This window comes from Poromitra crassiceps (genome assembly GCF_964638095.1).
Source record: "Poromitra crassiceps genome assembly, chromosome: 20".
Classification (NCBI taxonomy): Eukaryota; Metazoa; Chordata; class Actinopteri; order Beryciformes; family Melamphaidae; genus Poromitra; species Poromitra crassiceps.
Genome location: NC_139637.1, coordinates 13,914,741 through 13,930,372, shown reverse-complemented (window position 1 = coordinate 13,930,372; position 15,632 = coordinate 13,914,741). Strand labels below are relative to the sequence as shown.

General features: G+C 43.9%; 1 protein-coding gene across 1 annotated transcript in view; it reads right to left on the bottom strand.

The window, feature by feature from the left end:
* The window catches only part of hdac7a (histone deacetylase 7a), a 46,618-nt gene that overhangs the window by 19,199 nt on the left and 11,787 nt on the right, over positions 1–15,632 (bottom strand). Inside the window, exons 7-15 of the mRNA XM_083657144.1 lie at positions 14,362–14,463; positions 13,766–13,940; positions 12,451–12,635; positions 9,850–10,053; positions 8,092–8,308; positions 7,550–7,683; positions 7,014–7,134; positions 3,838–3,887; positions 1,568–1,675 (exon numbers count right to left, since the gene is read on the bottom strand). Of these exons, the coding sequence (XP_083513270.1) occupies positions 1,568–1,675; positions 3,838–3,887; positions 7,014–7,134; positions 7,550–7,683; positions 8,092–8,308; positions 9,850–10,053; positions 12,451–12,635; positions 13,766–13,940; positions 14,362–14,463 (1,296 nt within the window). The remainder of the gene's footprint in view (positions 1–1,567; positions 1,676–3,837; positions 3,888–7,013; positions 7,135–7,549; positions 7,684–8,091; positions 8,309–9,849; positions 10,054–12,450; positions 12,636–13,765; positions 13,941–14,361; positions 14,464–15,632) is intronic.

Here is a 15,632-nt window from a genome sequence, read left to right as displayed (position 1 = left end):
TGTCTATCAATATGATCCACACATGTTATTAATCTGTGGATATAAACTGACATGTTATTAATCTGTGGATATTAACTGCCTATCAATATGCTCCATGCACGCAAAGAAAGACATTAGCACTGTGAAGTCATCAAATGAACAATGGTCTCCAGTTTTTATTCACGGGATTTTATATGAAAGACAAATTGAATTGTTTTGGCACGCAGGCGAAGGCATTAGATGAAGAAACTATTTCCATGAATGTGAGCTTTCGAGCTTCATAAAATCTGCTCTGAGGCCTTCGTACGCGCGCCAAAACAATCACCATCCTATAAACTCTGAGTTTGGATTTCCCTTTGTCATTCTGGAGGCCAACTGAGGTGTGAACAGCATCTCCACACGGAGAGAGAAGTTGAAATCATGGAACATGATGGAGACAAAATGGCAAAAAGCATGCAGCAAAACAGTTCTTGGAAACACTATGGAATGCAAAAGTTGATTATGAGGGTTTGTTGAGGTGGCGTCTATTAGTCTCTGTAGTATCTTGTTATGTTGTAGGTGTCTGCTCGCTCCATAGAAGCACAGCCTTCTTGAGGAGAACACCACTCTGTCTACACTAAACAACCTCAGGGTTGTGTTCTTCAAACTTCTTCTCCAAATCACTTCATCTCATGATGACCTAATACTGATGTGCAGGTTATTATTTCAGCTAATGTACAGTAAGGAAAGTCTACCATATTTTGAGATTAGGTTACTAACCTGAGAGCCTGCATTCTTTTATATACTGACCCTAACCCTAACCCTACTGTTTTATACTAGGGTTTGACCGATATGAATTTTTAAAAGGGCAATACTAACTGATAGCTAATATTCTGTGCCAATATAAAGCAATATATATATAAAGTAATATATAACATAAAAAATAAGTGTTTCCTCCAAGACTTTTTAGTACTGTCTAAAAGCCTATGAAGCAGTATTTAGAATAGATAAGTTAAGTTAAGTTATCCTTTATTTATCCCCTTGGGGAAATTCATCCTCTGCATTTGACCCATCCTCTACTAGGAACCTTCCTAGAACTAGGAGCAGTGGGCAGCCACTGTGCAGCGCCCGGGGACCAAATCCAGTTATTTTGCCAGTACCTTGGTCAGGGACACTGACAGGAGTATTAACCCTAACATACATGTCTTTCTTTGATGGTGGGAGGAAACCAGAGCACCCGGAGAAAACCCACACGGACACGGGGAGAACATGTAAACTCCACACAGAAAGGACCTGGGACGGACTGGGGTTCGAACCCGGGACCTTCTTGCTGTGAGGCAACAGTGTTAACCACTGAGCCAGTGTGCCGTCCAGATAATGGCTCATCAAGTCTCCGTTGAAAGCTGTTCATATTCTTTCGGGTGGATTAGCAGCTTCTCAATGCAGGGCGGCGAGACATTTTATGCCAATATTCCCGTTTACATAATAGGGACAAAACACTGGCGCCAGAATGACTCCAGAATCATTTTTGTGTTCCCAATAGGCGCGTTGCTGGAACAACAGTGACTCTGTGTGTCTGGGGGTAGAGCATCCTATCTGATGTCGTCACCTTCAGCTCTCCTTTGGCCACTCTGAAGGCCAGTTCGGTGACGCTGCCCGCCGCCATGCGCGACGCTGTGGACGTGTGGGACTCGTTCCAGATGGTGTCGTTGTCAACCTGCCATTCACAAAAACAGCCATCAGTCACACACGACAAGATGGAGGCCACTGACACAACAGAAAAGACAACGCACTATCCACAAGTCATCGTAAATGTCACTGCCCCTCTTCAAGGACATTATGACGATCTATCTAATGATTAGATTAATTTAATCGATTGATTTAAATGATTTGATTAATTTAATCCAATGTTGAGAGCAAGAAGTCCCAGGTAAAAAGTGCCTTTTGTTGTTTATGTTATCGTCACATATCTCATTATATTTTATTGACATTTATTGGTAGTACTATGTATTGTATTGTGTCGGCATGTCTGGGAACGCCCATACAGGCTCTAGGAACGGCCACAATAGACGCTGGGTTAGCTGGCTCAGCCTGGCTGGGGGCGTGGTCAGGGTGGGGTAAATCCCCCGTTCTATCCATTCAGCAAAGCTAGAATTTAGCTGATAGCCCAGCCCAGGCAGACACGATCGGGGATTTAACCACCGCAGTAAACGCACATCTGAGCAGACGTCTTGTGTTCTGCTCTAGAACCCCCAAACATGTAGTTTAGAGCCACAGCACCTTCCTTTGGTGAGTCAGCCCATGAGATATATGGGCGGTTTTACCCCACTCGCGCGCCAGCCGTATAACATTTTGTGGGCGTTCCCACACATGCCGACTGTCTCTATAGTCTTATGTTTGTTGCACTTTGTTGCATCGTTTCAATGCGATGCATTTGACTGCGTTGTGTTTCGTTGCATTGCATTTCGGGCCTTGTGTGCCGTTTCCTTTCCTTTTTTCCTTTCATGTGTTTGGACTTGTGTTGTGTGTTGTGCTGTTTTATGGAGCACGATCCATCATCATATCCAAACTTCCCCTGCTGGGACAATAAAGTTCAAATTGAAGAAAGTTCTCTGAGGAAAGGATGACGGCGTAGTTATGACCAGGGGTGGAAGTCACGAATTACAACTACGCGCGTTACTGTAATTAAGTCGTTTTCTTTGGGTACTTTTAAGAGTCATTTCTTCAAGTCTTTCATTTTACTCTTTACTCTTACTTTAAATATGGATTGCACTATGTCATCTACTTTGCTACTTTTAAAATCATAATTCGCTACCGAGTATAATTTGAATTCACGTAAATCCAAACATCCAAACCTTTCATCTGCATTTTACGTAGCCAATAAAAGCTCTATCAAGTGATCGCGAAGGGGCCGATGAAAACCATGAAATAGGGATGACAGGTTAGGTTTCTGGTAGGGAGAGAGGAGCAGTTTGGAGTAATTCTGGAGAAAAAGAAAAATGGAGACGGACAAGAGCAAACTTTTGCTTCCTGTCTGCTGCTGATGCTAAATGATCTGAGACACGCGGTGGTTGTCAAACAGAAATGATGGGACGGCAGCCATGGAGAAGTCACAGTCTGATCCTGCGGTGACGTAATTATTCCAGCAGATAACGAGGAACTCTGCCTCTCTTCATCTTTCATTTATATCATTTATCAAAGAAACGTGTTTTAAAGTAGATTCTACATGAATCAATTGAATGCCTGTTAAAGCCTCCAAGTCGTTTTTTTTAGAAGAGTACTTTTTTTTTTACTTTTACCGAAGTATTTGTTAACACCAGTAGTTTGACTTGTAGTTGAGTAATATTTCAGCAATGTTAACAGTTCTTCTACTTGAGTACAGACTTTCAGTACTTCTTCCACCACTGGTTATGACTATATGAGAGTAAAACTCTCTCGATGATGACACGATGCATGTTTGCTGGTAATTTTCCTTTCCATCGTCTTGCTGTTTTTTCCTCTCCTGTTTGTTAACAGACTGGCATTGCCGGCCGTCTGGCTCGGACAATGAAATGTGAGGCATGTCTTTTATCCCTGGTCACGCACATGCGCTTCTCATTAGTCTGACTTGTCATGGTCCGACACAGACTGTCAGGCCCCGCTTTAGACCGAGGCCACGCCCACTCGCATTTAATATCCCCACTTTCTTTCTGTCTTTCTTGTTTTTTCCCCCCTTCTCTTTTCTTCTGTCTTTCTTTGAAACAATATCGGCCCAGTGGTTACGTTGTATCATATAGTTTTCATCAAGAGCTTTGAAGAACGGTGATTAGAAATGTAACTATTTCAAGGGTTTCGTGCGAGCGCGCGCGCGCGCGCGTGTGTGTGTCTCCTTTCTCTTACCCCTACACCGCCGCACGGCAACATCACAAACATCCTTTGAGAGAGGATTCCTACAGGAGCAAAAACACAAACATTATTGTATTTAAATCTAAATTACTCAAATGTATTTCTATTTTTTTTGTATGTACATATTTTAGCACTCATTATAGCCGACGACTGACCATCACAATCCCCTAAATTACAGCAGATTATTCGTGGCATAAGAAAACAATTTGGAACGCGAGTTAACATGTAAACAGCAAGAGAGAGGCCAGGCTGAAAGTTTTCTGAAATTAAATTCGTCATATTTTTTGCATTGATAAAATGATTTGGCTGAAGAAGTGCCTGTTTTCACATTTTCAAATGCACATATTTTAAAAACAAATCTGCGAACTATAGCAATTAAAAGAATGGAAGAAAAAATAACTAAAAACCCTAAAGAACTCTGATTAGGATTATTTAAAATGTTATATACATGCCCTGCCCTGGATTGTGTGTGTGTGTGTGTGTGTGTGTGTGTGTGTGTGTGTGTGTGTGTGTGTGTGGGTCAGTGACATCATCACGACTCGTATCGATGACATCATCAGCCGTGCCACGATGCCGAGTGACATCACCGGCATGATGACGTCATCGATGATGTCGCGATACGCAGCAAGAAATTACATCATACGAGATGTCGCACCATAACATCCCCAGCGGTAGCTGGACGTCACCGTGGTGATGTCACCAGAGAGGTGACATCATCAGTGCCACACGGATCTAATGACATAATCATCAGAGATCAGGGACAAGCATCGATGATGTCATCAATGACATAATGGTGATGTCATAGATGCCACAAATGGGGCTATAAGAGTAATCGCGTACAACACAGAATTACTATACAACCAGAGCAACAATACAACTATGGTGTACAAACAGTGCAAGCAGTGGCCTAACTCGGCACCCTCTAGTGGTCCACCGAATGGAATGGGGCGGGGCATTCAACAACAAGACACTCCCCAACCACCTCCGGGATCAGGCAGCGGAACCGGGCGAACTTCAACTATCAAGATTCAATCAGCCACGCCCACCACGGGCCTTCGACCAACACTCCCACATGACTCTACAAAGGAAGTAGAAGACCCCTTCAAACCAGGACCTGTGTTCAGCACGGATTATCCAGTGAACTCATTGATTAAGATGAATTCTGGGACGGGGTCGCTGGGACGTACGAGTCCAGATCAGCAGTCTTACTACCCGCCGGGTCTTCTTGGAGCTCCTCCCTTACAGCCTCCACACATTACAGAGGAACAGGAGGAACTCTGGACCAGTCTGGGGCGAGAGAAGCTTCAGGAGGACCTAGAGGCCCCACACATTGACATTAAAGAGGAACTCTGGACCAGTCAGGAGGGAGAGCAGCTCCAGGACGACCCAGAGCCCCCAAACATTAAAGAGGAACAGGAGGAACTCTGGTCCAGTCAGGGGGGAAAGCAGCTTCAGGAGAACCCAGAGCCTGCACACATGAAAGAGGAACAGGAGGAACTCTGGACCAGTCAGAAGGGAGAGCAGCTTCAAGGGCCAGAAGAGGTTCATATCACCGAGTTCCCATTCACTCCTGTCCCTGTGAAGAGTGAAGATGATGAGCAGACACCTCAGTCCTCACAGCTTCATCAAAGCCAAACTGAGCAGAACAAAGAGTCAGAGCCTCTAACCAGCAGCTCAACTGAACAGATGAAAACAGAAGCTGATCGAGAGGATTATAGAGTATCAGAACCAGCCAGGAACTTAGATCCAGCTAGTCATTTACAACAAACTAGTGCTGACAAGACTTCAGACTCTTCTGATCCAGAGACTGAAGACAGTGATGTCAGGATGGAAACTGGTGAACCTCAGTCAGGTTTAGACTCACAGAAAAACAATGAAGTTCTTGGGAGGAAACAATTTAGTTGCGCAGTTTGTGGTAAAAGATTTGACTGCAGGAGCCATCTGCTGAGACACACGAGAGTCCACACAGGAGAGAAGCCATTTATATGCTCAGTCTGTGGTAACAGTTTTGGTTATAAAACAGCCTTGAAGAGACACATGGTACTGCACACAGGAGAGAAGCCATTTAAATGCTCAATATGTGGTAAAGGTTTTAGTGAAAAAGGAAATGTGAAGGAACACATGGTAGTCCACACAGGAGAGAAGCCATTTAAATGCTCAGTTTGTGCTGAAGGTTTTGGTTATAACACAGCCTTGAAGAGACACATGGTACTGCACACAGGAGAGAAGCCATTTAAATGCTCAGTCTGTGGTAAAGGTTTTAATCGAAATGGACACTTAAAGACACACATGAGAGTCCACACAGGAGAGAAGCCACTCCACACAGGAGAGAAGCCATGTCAATGCTCAATCTGTGGTAAAAGTTTCAGTTCAAAAGGAAACTTGAAGGGACACATGGTAGTCCACACAGGAGATGGGGCATTTAAATGCTCAATCTGTGGTAAAAGTGTTAGTTCAAAAGGAAGCTTGAAGGGACACATGGTAGTCCACACAGGAGATGGGGCATTTAAATGCTCAATCTGTGGTAAAAGTTTTAGTTCAAAAGGAAACTTGAAGGACCACATGGTAGTCCACACAGGAGAGAAGCCATTCAAATGCTCAGTCTGTGGTAAAAGTTTTGGTTATAAAACAGCCTTGAAGAGACACATGGTACTGCACACAGGAGAGAATCCATTTAAATGCACATTTAAATGCCCAGTCTGTGGTAAAGGTTTTAATCAAAATGGAGACTTAAAGACACACATGAGAGTCCACACAGGAGAGAAGCCATGTAAATGCTCAATCTGTGGTAAAGGTTTTAGTTCAAAAAGAAACTTGAAGGAACACATGGTAGTCCACACAGGAGAGAAGCCATTCAAATGCTCAGTCTGTGGTAAAAGTTTTGGTTATAAAACAGCCTTGAAGAGACACATGGTACTGCACGCAGGAGAGAAGCCATTTAAATGCTCAGTCTGTGGTAAAGGTTTTAATCGAAATGGAAACTTAAAGACACACATAAGAGTCCACACAGGAGAGAAGCCATGTAAATGCTCAATCTGTGGTAAAAGTTTTAGTTCAAAAGGAAACTTGAAGGGACACATGGTAGTCCACACAGGACAGTAAGACAAAATGACAGAATTATTTCTTTGAATTATTTCTCAGCCTACAGTATAAGGATGTGTGTAACGTACCGGCCAGTTTGCGGTTGTCCAGTTTGAGTCTGTTGAGTGGGTTGGTGCCATACAGCAGGACATGGCGTTCTGTGTGGACCGACTGCAGCTCCTCCAGAGTAGCTTTCCGCCCTCGGATACTCTGTGTGCAGATAAAACACAAGTCTGTATGGACCAACAGACAGATACAGCCTTCCTCCACAGTGTCTTTCCTGCCTGACTGTCCCCAACCAAAGCAGGGACTATGGATCGTTCTCCTTCCCTCTGTCCTTTTGTTTGTTATAGTCACACTGTAATGTTGACTTTGTGCCACCAGGGGGCAGCATTGACAATGAACGGGGACTGTGGTAAAGCAGGTCATACAGTATACAAATGTGGGGGACAATGACGTTTTGAAAAATCCTTAAATAAAAAGAGTTTTACTTGGAAAAAGCGATTCAGCTATATTCATAATCAGGAGAGACCATAGAAGATTTTACTTTTTCAGTATGTGTGTGTGTGTGTGTGTGTGTGTGTGTGTGTGCGCGTGTGTGTGTGTGTGTGTGTGTGTGTCCTACCTCACACTGTCCCCTCAGGCCTCTCTCCTGTAGGCGTGACCAGATGCTCTGTATCCTCCCAGCATGCTCGGGGTGACTGCTGTTGTCTCCGCAGGTACACTGGTGCTTCAGCATCTGAGAGTCATACACCAGGCCTACACACACAGACATACACACACACACACACACACACACACACACACACACACACTATACTGTACTCTATTTCTTTCTTTCTTTTATTTTACATTGACTATGTTTAAATGGACTGCAATCAATAATCTGACAATTGACATATAAGGCAATATTTAGATTAAGGACATTATGTGAGTTGCCTATAGAATATTCCATTCATATTCCTGTTTACATGCTATAGAGCAGAGTCCCAGAGATGAATGACTGAAGACACGCCCACAGGAATCCTGAATTTAACCTGAAAGCCTGAAATAAGTAAAGTAATTGTAATCCTTTTTAAAGGAGTAATCAGTAATCAGTAAGTAATGACACTAACTTACAGCAGTAACTTGCCCAACAGTGTTAGGTGACGTGTCTGACTGACTGACCTGTGGTGAAGCGTGGCTTGCTGGCCTGGTCCTGCGCGGGGGCCAGGCTGAGCGTCTTGTCGGGCAGGCTGAGGGAGGTGGAGGCCGGGGACGACTGCGTGCGGGACAGTGGCCGGTGAGGCCCGCCGCCGAGCATCATGGGTACCGCCAGCGTCTCCATCTGGGCAGTCTGGCGACGCAGCTGCTGCAGCTGCTTCTGCTGTTCCCATAGCAACGACTGCACGGTGGGTGGGTGAGAAACACAAGAGCATGATGATATTAGACTAATGTCCATCCCATCTTTTTTCCAATTGTACTTGGCCAAGTTTCCCCTGTCTAAGCAGTCCCGGTCATTGCTCCACCCACTCTGCCGATCTGAGGAGAGCCGACTAGCACATGCTTCCTCCAATACATGTGCAGTCGCCAGCTGCTTCTTTTCACCTGACAGCGAGGAGTTTCACCGGTAAGACGTAGCGTGTGGATGGATCAGACACGGCCAATTGTGTCTGTAGGGACCCCTGACAAAGACGATGGTAACAACGGGGGTTCGAACCTGTGACCCTCGTGTTGGTAGGCAGGGGATCTACAGCTGTACTACCCGGACACCCCATATTGTCCTTTTATTTATTTTATAATCACAGCTGATATGATATTTGTTTTGTATTGTAGGAGTGATCAATGCTATAGTGATCATACACTATAGTCTATAGGAGGCCATTAAACTGAAATGACCCCCCCCCCTTCATTGGTCAAACCCTAAATACTGTAGCCTAAGAGGATTTAAATGATAGAATAAGAACATTCCTAGCAGTAGAGAGAAAATAACAGGTTTAAAAAAAAAAAATCTGCATTATTGTGTCCCTTTCCCTTCTTAAGTAATCAGAAATACAGAGCAAGTCAAGAGAGAGGCAGAGAGAGAATTTGACTGATTGACAAATTCTATATAAAGAATAATGGCTTAGCTTACATGCACCACGTCATCATATCAACATGCTGAAACAACCACTTCCATTCAGCTTGTAATGGACAACCAGCCAAAACCACAACTGTCCACAATGGCAGCTGGGATCATGTGAGGATAATGTTAGGCTGCCACCTACAGGACTGTTGGATGTCTGCATATTTCTACTGTGGGTTGTGTGGGACTGTGTGTGTGCTTGGGTGGTGCATGTGTGCCAAGGTTATGATAAATTAGTTAACTGAAACTAAACTAAAAACTAAAACTAGTGGGGGGGGGGGGGATCATTTTAGCTAGTTTAGTTCACAGAAATATAAATTCAAATTAGACTTGCCTCCTTCCTAGCTGAGGCTTTATAAGTGGTGGGAGTATGAATAGGGAGAAGAGGACAAGTGGCGCATCATCTCCAGAGTAAGTGGTGGGATTATAAGTAGGGACAAGAGGACAAGTGGCGCATCATCTCCAGAGTCTCCACCCTAGGAATCGAGCGTGCGAGATTCCTAGTTTGGTCAGATTTGTCAAGCGTGTGTTGTGTGTGTATTGTAATAAATATTATGAAGTTCTTAAATCTTGCCCCTGACAAATACCCCATATTATAATCCAAAAACACTAAAATAAAATTCTCAAACTAATACAAACTAAACTAAAACGAAACATTTTTAAACTATAAAATCTAAACTGAAAAAAGCAAACCCACTTTGGAAACTAAACTGAACTGGAAAAATTATAATAATACTGTAATAATAATAACAATAACAATCATAATCAATGAAAAATACAAAACTATAATAACTCTGGTGTGTGCATGTGTGTGTTCCGACCTGGTTGAGTATGAGTGCGTGTTGCAGGTTGATCTGCTCTCCCTGGTTGTCGGCTGCTGTCGGCTCGGCCTCCCTCAGTGACTCCGCCCTCCCTCGGCTCTGATAGGCCGGCTCGGCGGGCGAGCTCCCGCCCCCATCCTCAGAGTCCATCTCCTCAGAGGGGATCTGACGCAGTCTGGGCTTCTCGCTGGACTTGGACATCAGCTGGACACACACAGAAGAAGACACAGAACAACGATGTGTCGAGACGTAAAAAAAACACGCAGTAGACTACTGATGGTAGCCACATGTACCAGTTTAGCATATTGATTGATTGATTGATTGATTGATTGATTGATTTATTTGGTGAAATGTCAACAAAGATACAGGGGACAGACAATCACCGAGGATAAAAACACAATAAAGCCTGGCTATAAAAAGCACTGGCTTGTTTCCATTGCGGTCCTCAACAAACAACAGAGAGACAAAAACACACACAATTGGGAATCACCTTCTATACTCAAATTAAGACTATTACATTATTACTAGATTGAATAGGAATAATGGCACGCTTGAATATTATACAATACATAAACATTTGTTGTTACATGTAAGGAATTAACATACGTTGAAAACAAGAAAAATTAGGATGGGGAGGGAGTGGGTTTGCTGGGAAGGGGTTTGCAGTGGGGAGGGGGGGGGGGGAAGCTCGTCCTTCTTATACCCTCTTGCATGTAAGATTTCCAAAAATCTCCTGTTTTTGTTTTGCTGCCCCTCTTCTGAAATAATAATAATAATAATAATAATAATAATAATAATAATAATAATAATAATAATAATAATAATAGCCTCAACGACGGCCATTGTCAGTTGTTTTTGAGATCAATTAAAGGCTCGGACATGACTAAAACCCTTCTCTTTTGAAAACTACGGAACACTTAAGAACACGGTTCCTGCGGTGTCACGATGATGACCAGTTGTGGGGGTGGGCACATTGAGGGGGTACTATTTTTAGGTGGAAAACCACTACTACCAAAGGCAAACAGAGGCGAGGCGGTACCATACGGTCAAAAACATGTGCAAGCAAGCATGCTCACTCGCACAGATACACTCACATTTGTACAAGACTCTGTGTGCACACACATGTACAGTACATAGTGTACTTGTACATGTGCACACACATGTACATAGTGTACTTGTACAAAGTGAGTGTGCAAAGCATTAACACTTTCCCATGACTTAAGTTGATTTAAGACTTAAGCTGCCTTCAGCCGCTCTGCTGCCTTTAATGACTGACTGAAGTGTGGTGAAATCAATAAGAAGCTGTGGCTTTCACCTGGACTCACCACTCATGCTGCATTCAAGTCCTATCGGATTTGCTGTAAATACAAGCTGCTACTGACTAGGAAACAACTTGTATGCCACGTCCTAGTAATAGACCCTTTTCACGGGGGCCATTTTGTGTCGAAAAGGCAGAATAAACACAGGCGCAAGCAAAACACTAATGAGGGTTTCCAAATTCCAATCATGGAAATTTGAAACCCTCATTAGTGTTTTGCTTGCGCCTGTGTTTACCCTGCCTTTTCGACACAAAATGGCCCCCGTGAGAAGGGTCTATTACAAGTCGAACACGTGGGATTTTTTTTTCTAGGCTCCGATATCTCCCACTATCTCACGCAATGAAGCCAGCAAATTCAACAGTCTGAGATAATACAAATCTAAATGATCAGTTATATTCATAATAATACAACAAACAGCTTTACCGCGCAACAAAATGAGCTGTAGTTTGTTCACGGTTGATTTTGAAGTAACTTGTTAGAAGAAGTGGGAAGAAAGTCTGGGTATCATGAGCGATTTCATGATCAAATGTTATTATGTTCTTCAGGAAAGGTTAGAGACACTGAGTTCTGGATCCTGCTAAACTTTCCAAATTGTCCTACTTGTTTTCACCACTAGGTGGCTGCTGTGAATGCTTTTTCTCAGTCAGCTGACGATTAGTCTCGCTGGCCAGCCTCCTCTCCCTTCCGTCCGAGGAGTCTGGCGCCGCAGGTCTCCATAGTGGGATTGTGATGGGCGGCGCTTAGTGGCAGCGCCCTTAGAAAATAGTTTCAAACAATCCAACTTGCCATTTTCAGCGTGTAGCAACGAGCTAGCGTGTAGGTTTCTGCCGTTAGCTTGCTAGCTAGTTAGCGTTGTTGTTTTCCCTGAGGCGGCAGGGGACTATTTACAGCAACACACAGGGAGGAGGGAGCGGAAGCCACTCTGATTGACATGGTCGGAGCCAATGACAGAGCTTCTTAAGCGGGGAGCGGACATCCGGCTGCCACTGAAACTGACGCTTCCAATGGGAGAGCAGAGTAGAGCAGGGGAGGGTTTATCCCAGTTATGGAGACCTGCGGCGCCAGACTCCTCGGACGGAAGGGAGAGGAGGCTGGCCAGCGAGACTAGCTGACGATTAATCTGATATAATGTGAACGCAGCATACAGCAACAGCAAAATATTGAATACGTTCAATATTTGACTGCTAACATTGCTAATATTACTTAGTGCTAACATTGTTGTAACAATGTTACTACTGCTAACATTGACTTATATGAATAAAAGAGCAGAGAGTCTCCTTACCTTGCCCAGGTGGGTCTGCTGTTTGAGCCTCTCCAGTAGTTGCGTGTTGTGCTGCTGATGCAGCAGGTGTGTGTGTAGGGGCCGTTGGCTCTGGGGGAGGGGCTCCGAGCGCGTCCTGCTCAGGGGCTTGTGGGACTGAGCGCGGTCTAACTGCTGGGCAAACTGCAGCGGGCCTAGGCCTTGAACTGGTGGAGAGGAGGAGAGGAGGGGGTGTTAAGACATTCTGTAGCTTTTGGTGAGCAGGAAAACACACGCGTGTGCACACACACAGACACAGACACAGACACACACACACACACACACACACACACACACACACACACACACACACACACACACACACACACACACACACACACACACACACACACAGAGTTGCTACAATGTCCTGAAGCTAGTCGCTTTTGACCTTTTCTCATTTTTTGTTTTGTTTTGTTATATAGCACATGTTTTCAAACCACAATGATTCATCATCTCAGTATGGTTTGACTGTATTTAAACTGTTTGTTGTTTTTGGAAATTGTATATTTGATATGCTGCTTTGGCAATATAGGTTCTAATACACAGTCATGGAACTAAAGTCATTGAGCTGAATTGAGAGACACAGAGAGAGACAAAAAAAAACGTTGATATTTATTGACTGAATCCCTGTGACCAAACAGTATCTGTTGCAAAATAATTCCATGGCTCTATATGAAAACCGCACATGCTTAATGTAACCACTAGGTGGTGGTGTAACATTTCAAACAGTGAAGTGACCAGGGGAAAAGAGAAAAACGAAACCCACTGATTTCTAAATGCCTCACAATAGATGGTTGTGTATGAATGGCTTTCAGAATAGAGTCTGGATGACTGTGAAGGCTCATAGCACAAATATGATTATGTAAATGGGTTTACTTAAGCCAAAATTTAGGACAAACACCCGACTTAAGACCTGATTGGGGGTAGCTTGTGCAATTGGGGCTAAAAGCCGTGTCCCCAGTTGGTAAAAGAAAAAGAAAAAGGGGGGGGGGGGTCAGTGGTTAAGGTTAAAGTTAAGTTAAGTTAAGTTAAGTTAAGTTAACTTAAGTTAACTTAAGTCAAGTTAAGTTAACCGTTTAGGCAAGTAGTATGGTTAGGGTCTCTAGGAAATGAATGTAAGTCTAGGTAACTACCCCAAAAGTGACTTAGGTATAACCGTTTGTTTGTTTGTTTGTTTGTTTGTTTGTTTGTTTGTTTGTGTGTGTGTGTGTGTGTGTGTGTGTGTGTGTGTGTGTGTGTGTGTGTGTGTGTGTGTGTGTGTGTGTGTGTGTGTGTGTGTGTGTGTGCGTCTCACCAGCGAGTAGTGGAGTGTGTAGCAGTCCGGAGGGCTCCAGGATGATGACAGGATGGAGGTGAGGGTTGACCTGCCCAGGCTGCTCCTCTCTGCCCAGGGGGAGGAAGACCTGCGAGCCCCCCGCTGTGACCACCGGTATCCGGCCCAACTTCAGAGAGGCCAGCCCCCCGTCCACCTGCATGCACGGACACAAACGCACGAGATGACCCACCTGGGCACTATAGGCACTGAAGGCATGGGGAGAGCACACGCCCCTGTACCAACAGTGACCCAGGCGGGAATCCCCCAAACCAACCAAACGTAATGTAATTATTTGTGCAAATGCAATAAAAGGCCCCGCTGAATGGCTCATAAACGGTCAACTCATTACAGTAAAAGAGATATTTTGAACAATGATTGGATTAGCCAGCAGTCAATACAGGCTTGTCCTGTAGCATCCTCATGTGGTTTGTGTTACACTCAGTAGTCAGTAATACCTACTTCCCATCTACAACTCCTCAGGAGCTTTTTGTGAATAGCCTATAGGCTCAAATGCAGATGATGCAGTTAGCCCGTTAGCTTGTTAGCGTTGTACTTGTGTGTGAGTGAGTTTTTACCCTGGCGTTGGCAGGCAGGCCCAGTGTGATGGTGGGCAGGGTGGAGACACTCTGGATGGTGAAGTTAGCTAGAGAGCCGTCCTGCAGCAGCAGTCTCTGGGCCTGGACACGCAAAACATGATGACCATTCAGACATATTTTACTCAATTTTAATGAATAAAACTGAATTGAATTTTATGGGTAAAAAAAAAAATACACAGATACCGAAGAAACCCCCTTCAACATTTAACACCAGTTACCGTAATCATATTTATTAAGCAAAGCATGACGAAGGGAAGGACGTGTCTTGAGGGGAGTTGTTGTTTATGGTATACTATGTCATAACTATACGCCTCCTAAATTATATTCTACTTGACCCCACCTTGATTCCGACTTGTAGACGACATTCTGCATGCAATATTCTGATTATTTGATTAACTGTGTCCCCTTTACTATTTGCCGCATCAATGACCTGAAACGCTAATCTGATTGGATTGAATTGAATCTAATTGTATCTAATTGTATCTAATTGAGTTTAATCTAATCCAATCTAACTTTATCAAATCAAATGGTATCAAATCAAATTCCGTTGGACCAAATCGAGTCTAGTCTAGTCTAGTCTAGTCTAGTCTAGTCTAGTCTAGTCGAATCAGCCTCTGAACAGTGGCATTGTACGTTCTGAACCAAAGATACGTTATATATCACGTTTCTAGATATGTGCCAACGTTATAGAGTCTATTGACATAGCACGGAGGACAGAAACAGAGTTGTAGTCGAGGTGGACGGAGGGCGTACAGTGTGGACACTAACTTGCCATTCACATCGGAGAGCCATGTTTGCGTTTTCAAAGTCTATAATTCAACCGCAAATCATATTTAAACTTGTTGTTATTGAGCCTATAGTCTCTTAAAACAGACTGTCTCATCTACATCCGGCGAATGCAGCTATACAGTCTGTACCTTACACCCCCAGAACATGCACAAGGAAGTTGGGAAAAAAAACCTTCAGACTGGAAGGAAGTTCGACGGAATCCAACCAATCACGACACGTGTGTCCACGAAAAATGCGGCATATTGGATTCTGATTGGACTAATGAGCGGAAGACCCGCCTTTCTGCGATTCTGATTGGACTAATGAGCGGAAGACCCGCCTTTCTTCTTCCCATTCCAGTTGGCGCATGCTTCTCCCCCACGAATTACAGACGGTATGGCGGAAGCATTTGAAAATTGCGGAAGCCAAATCCTAACCTGAACAAAGTTGTTTTACTTGGCCAAACGTAAACAAGTAGTTTT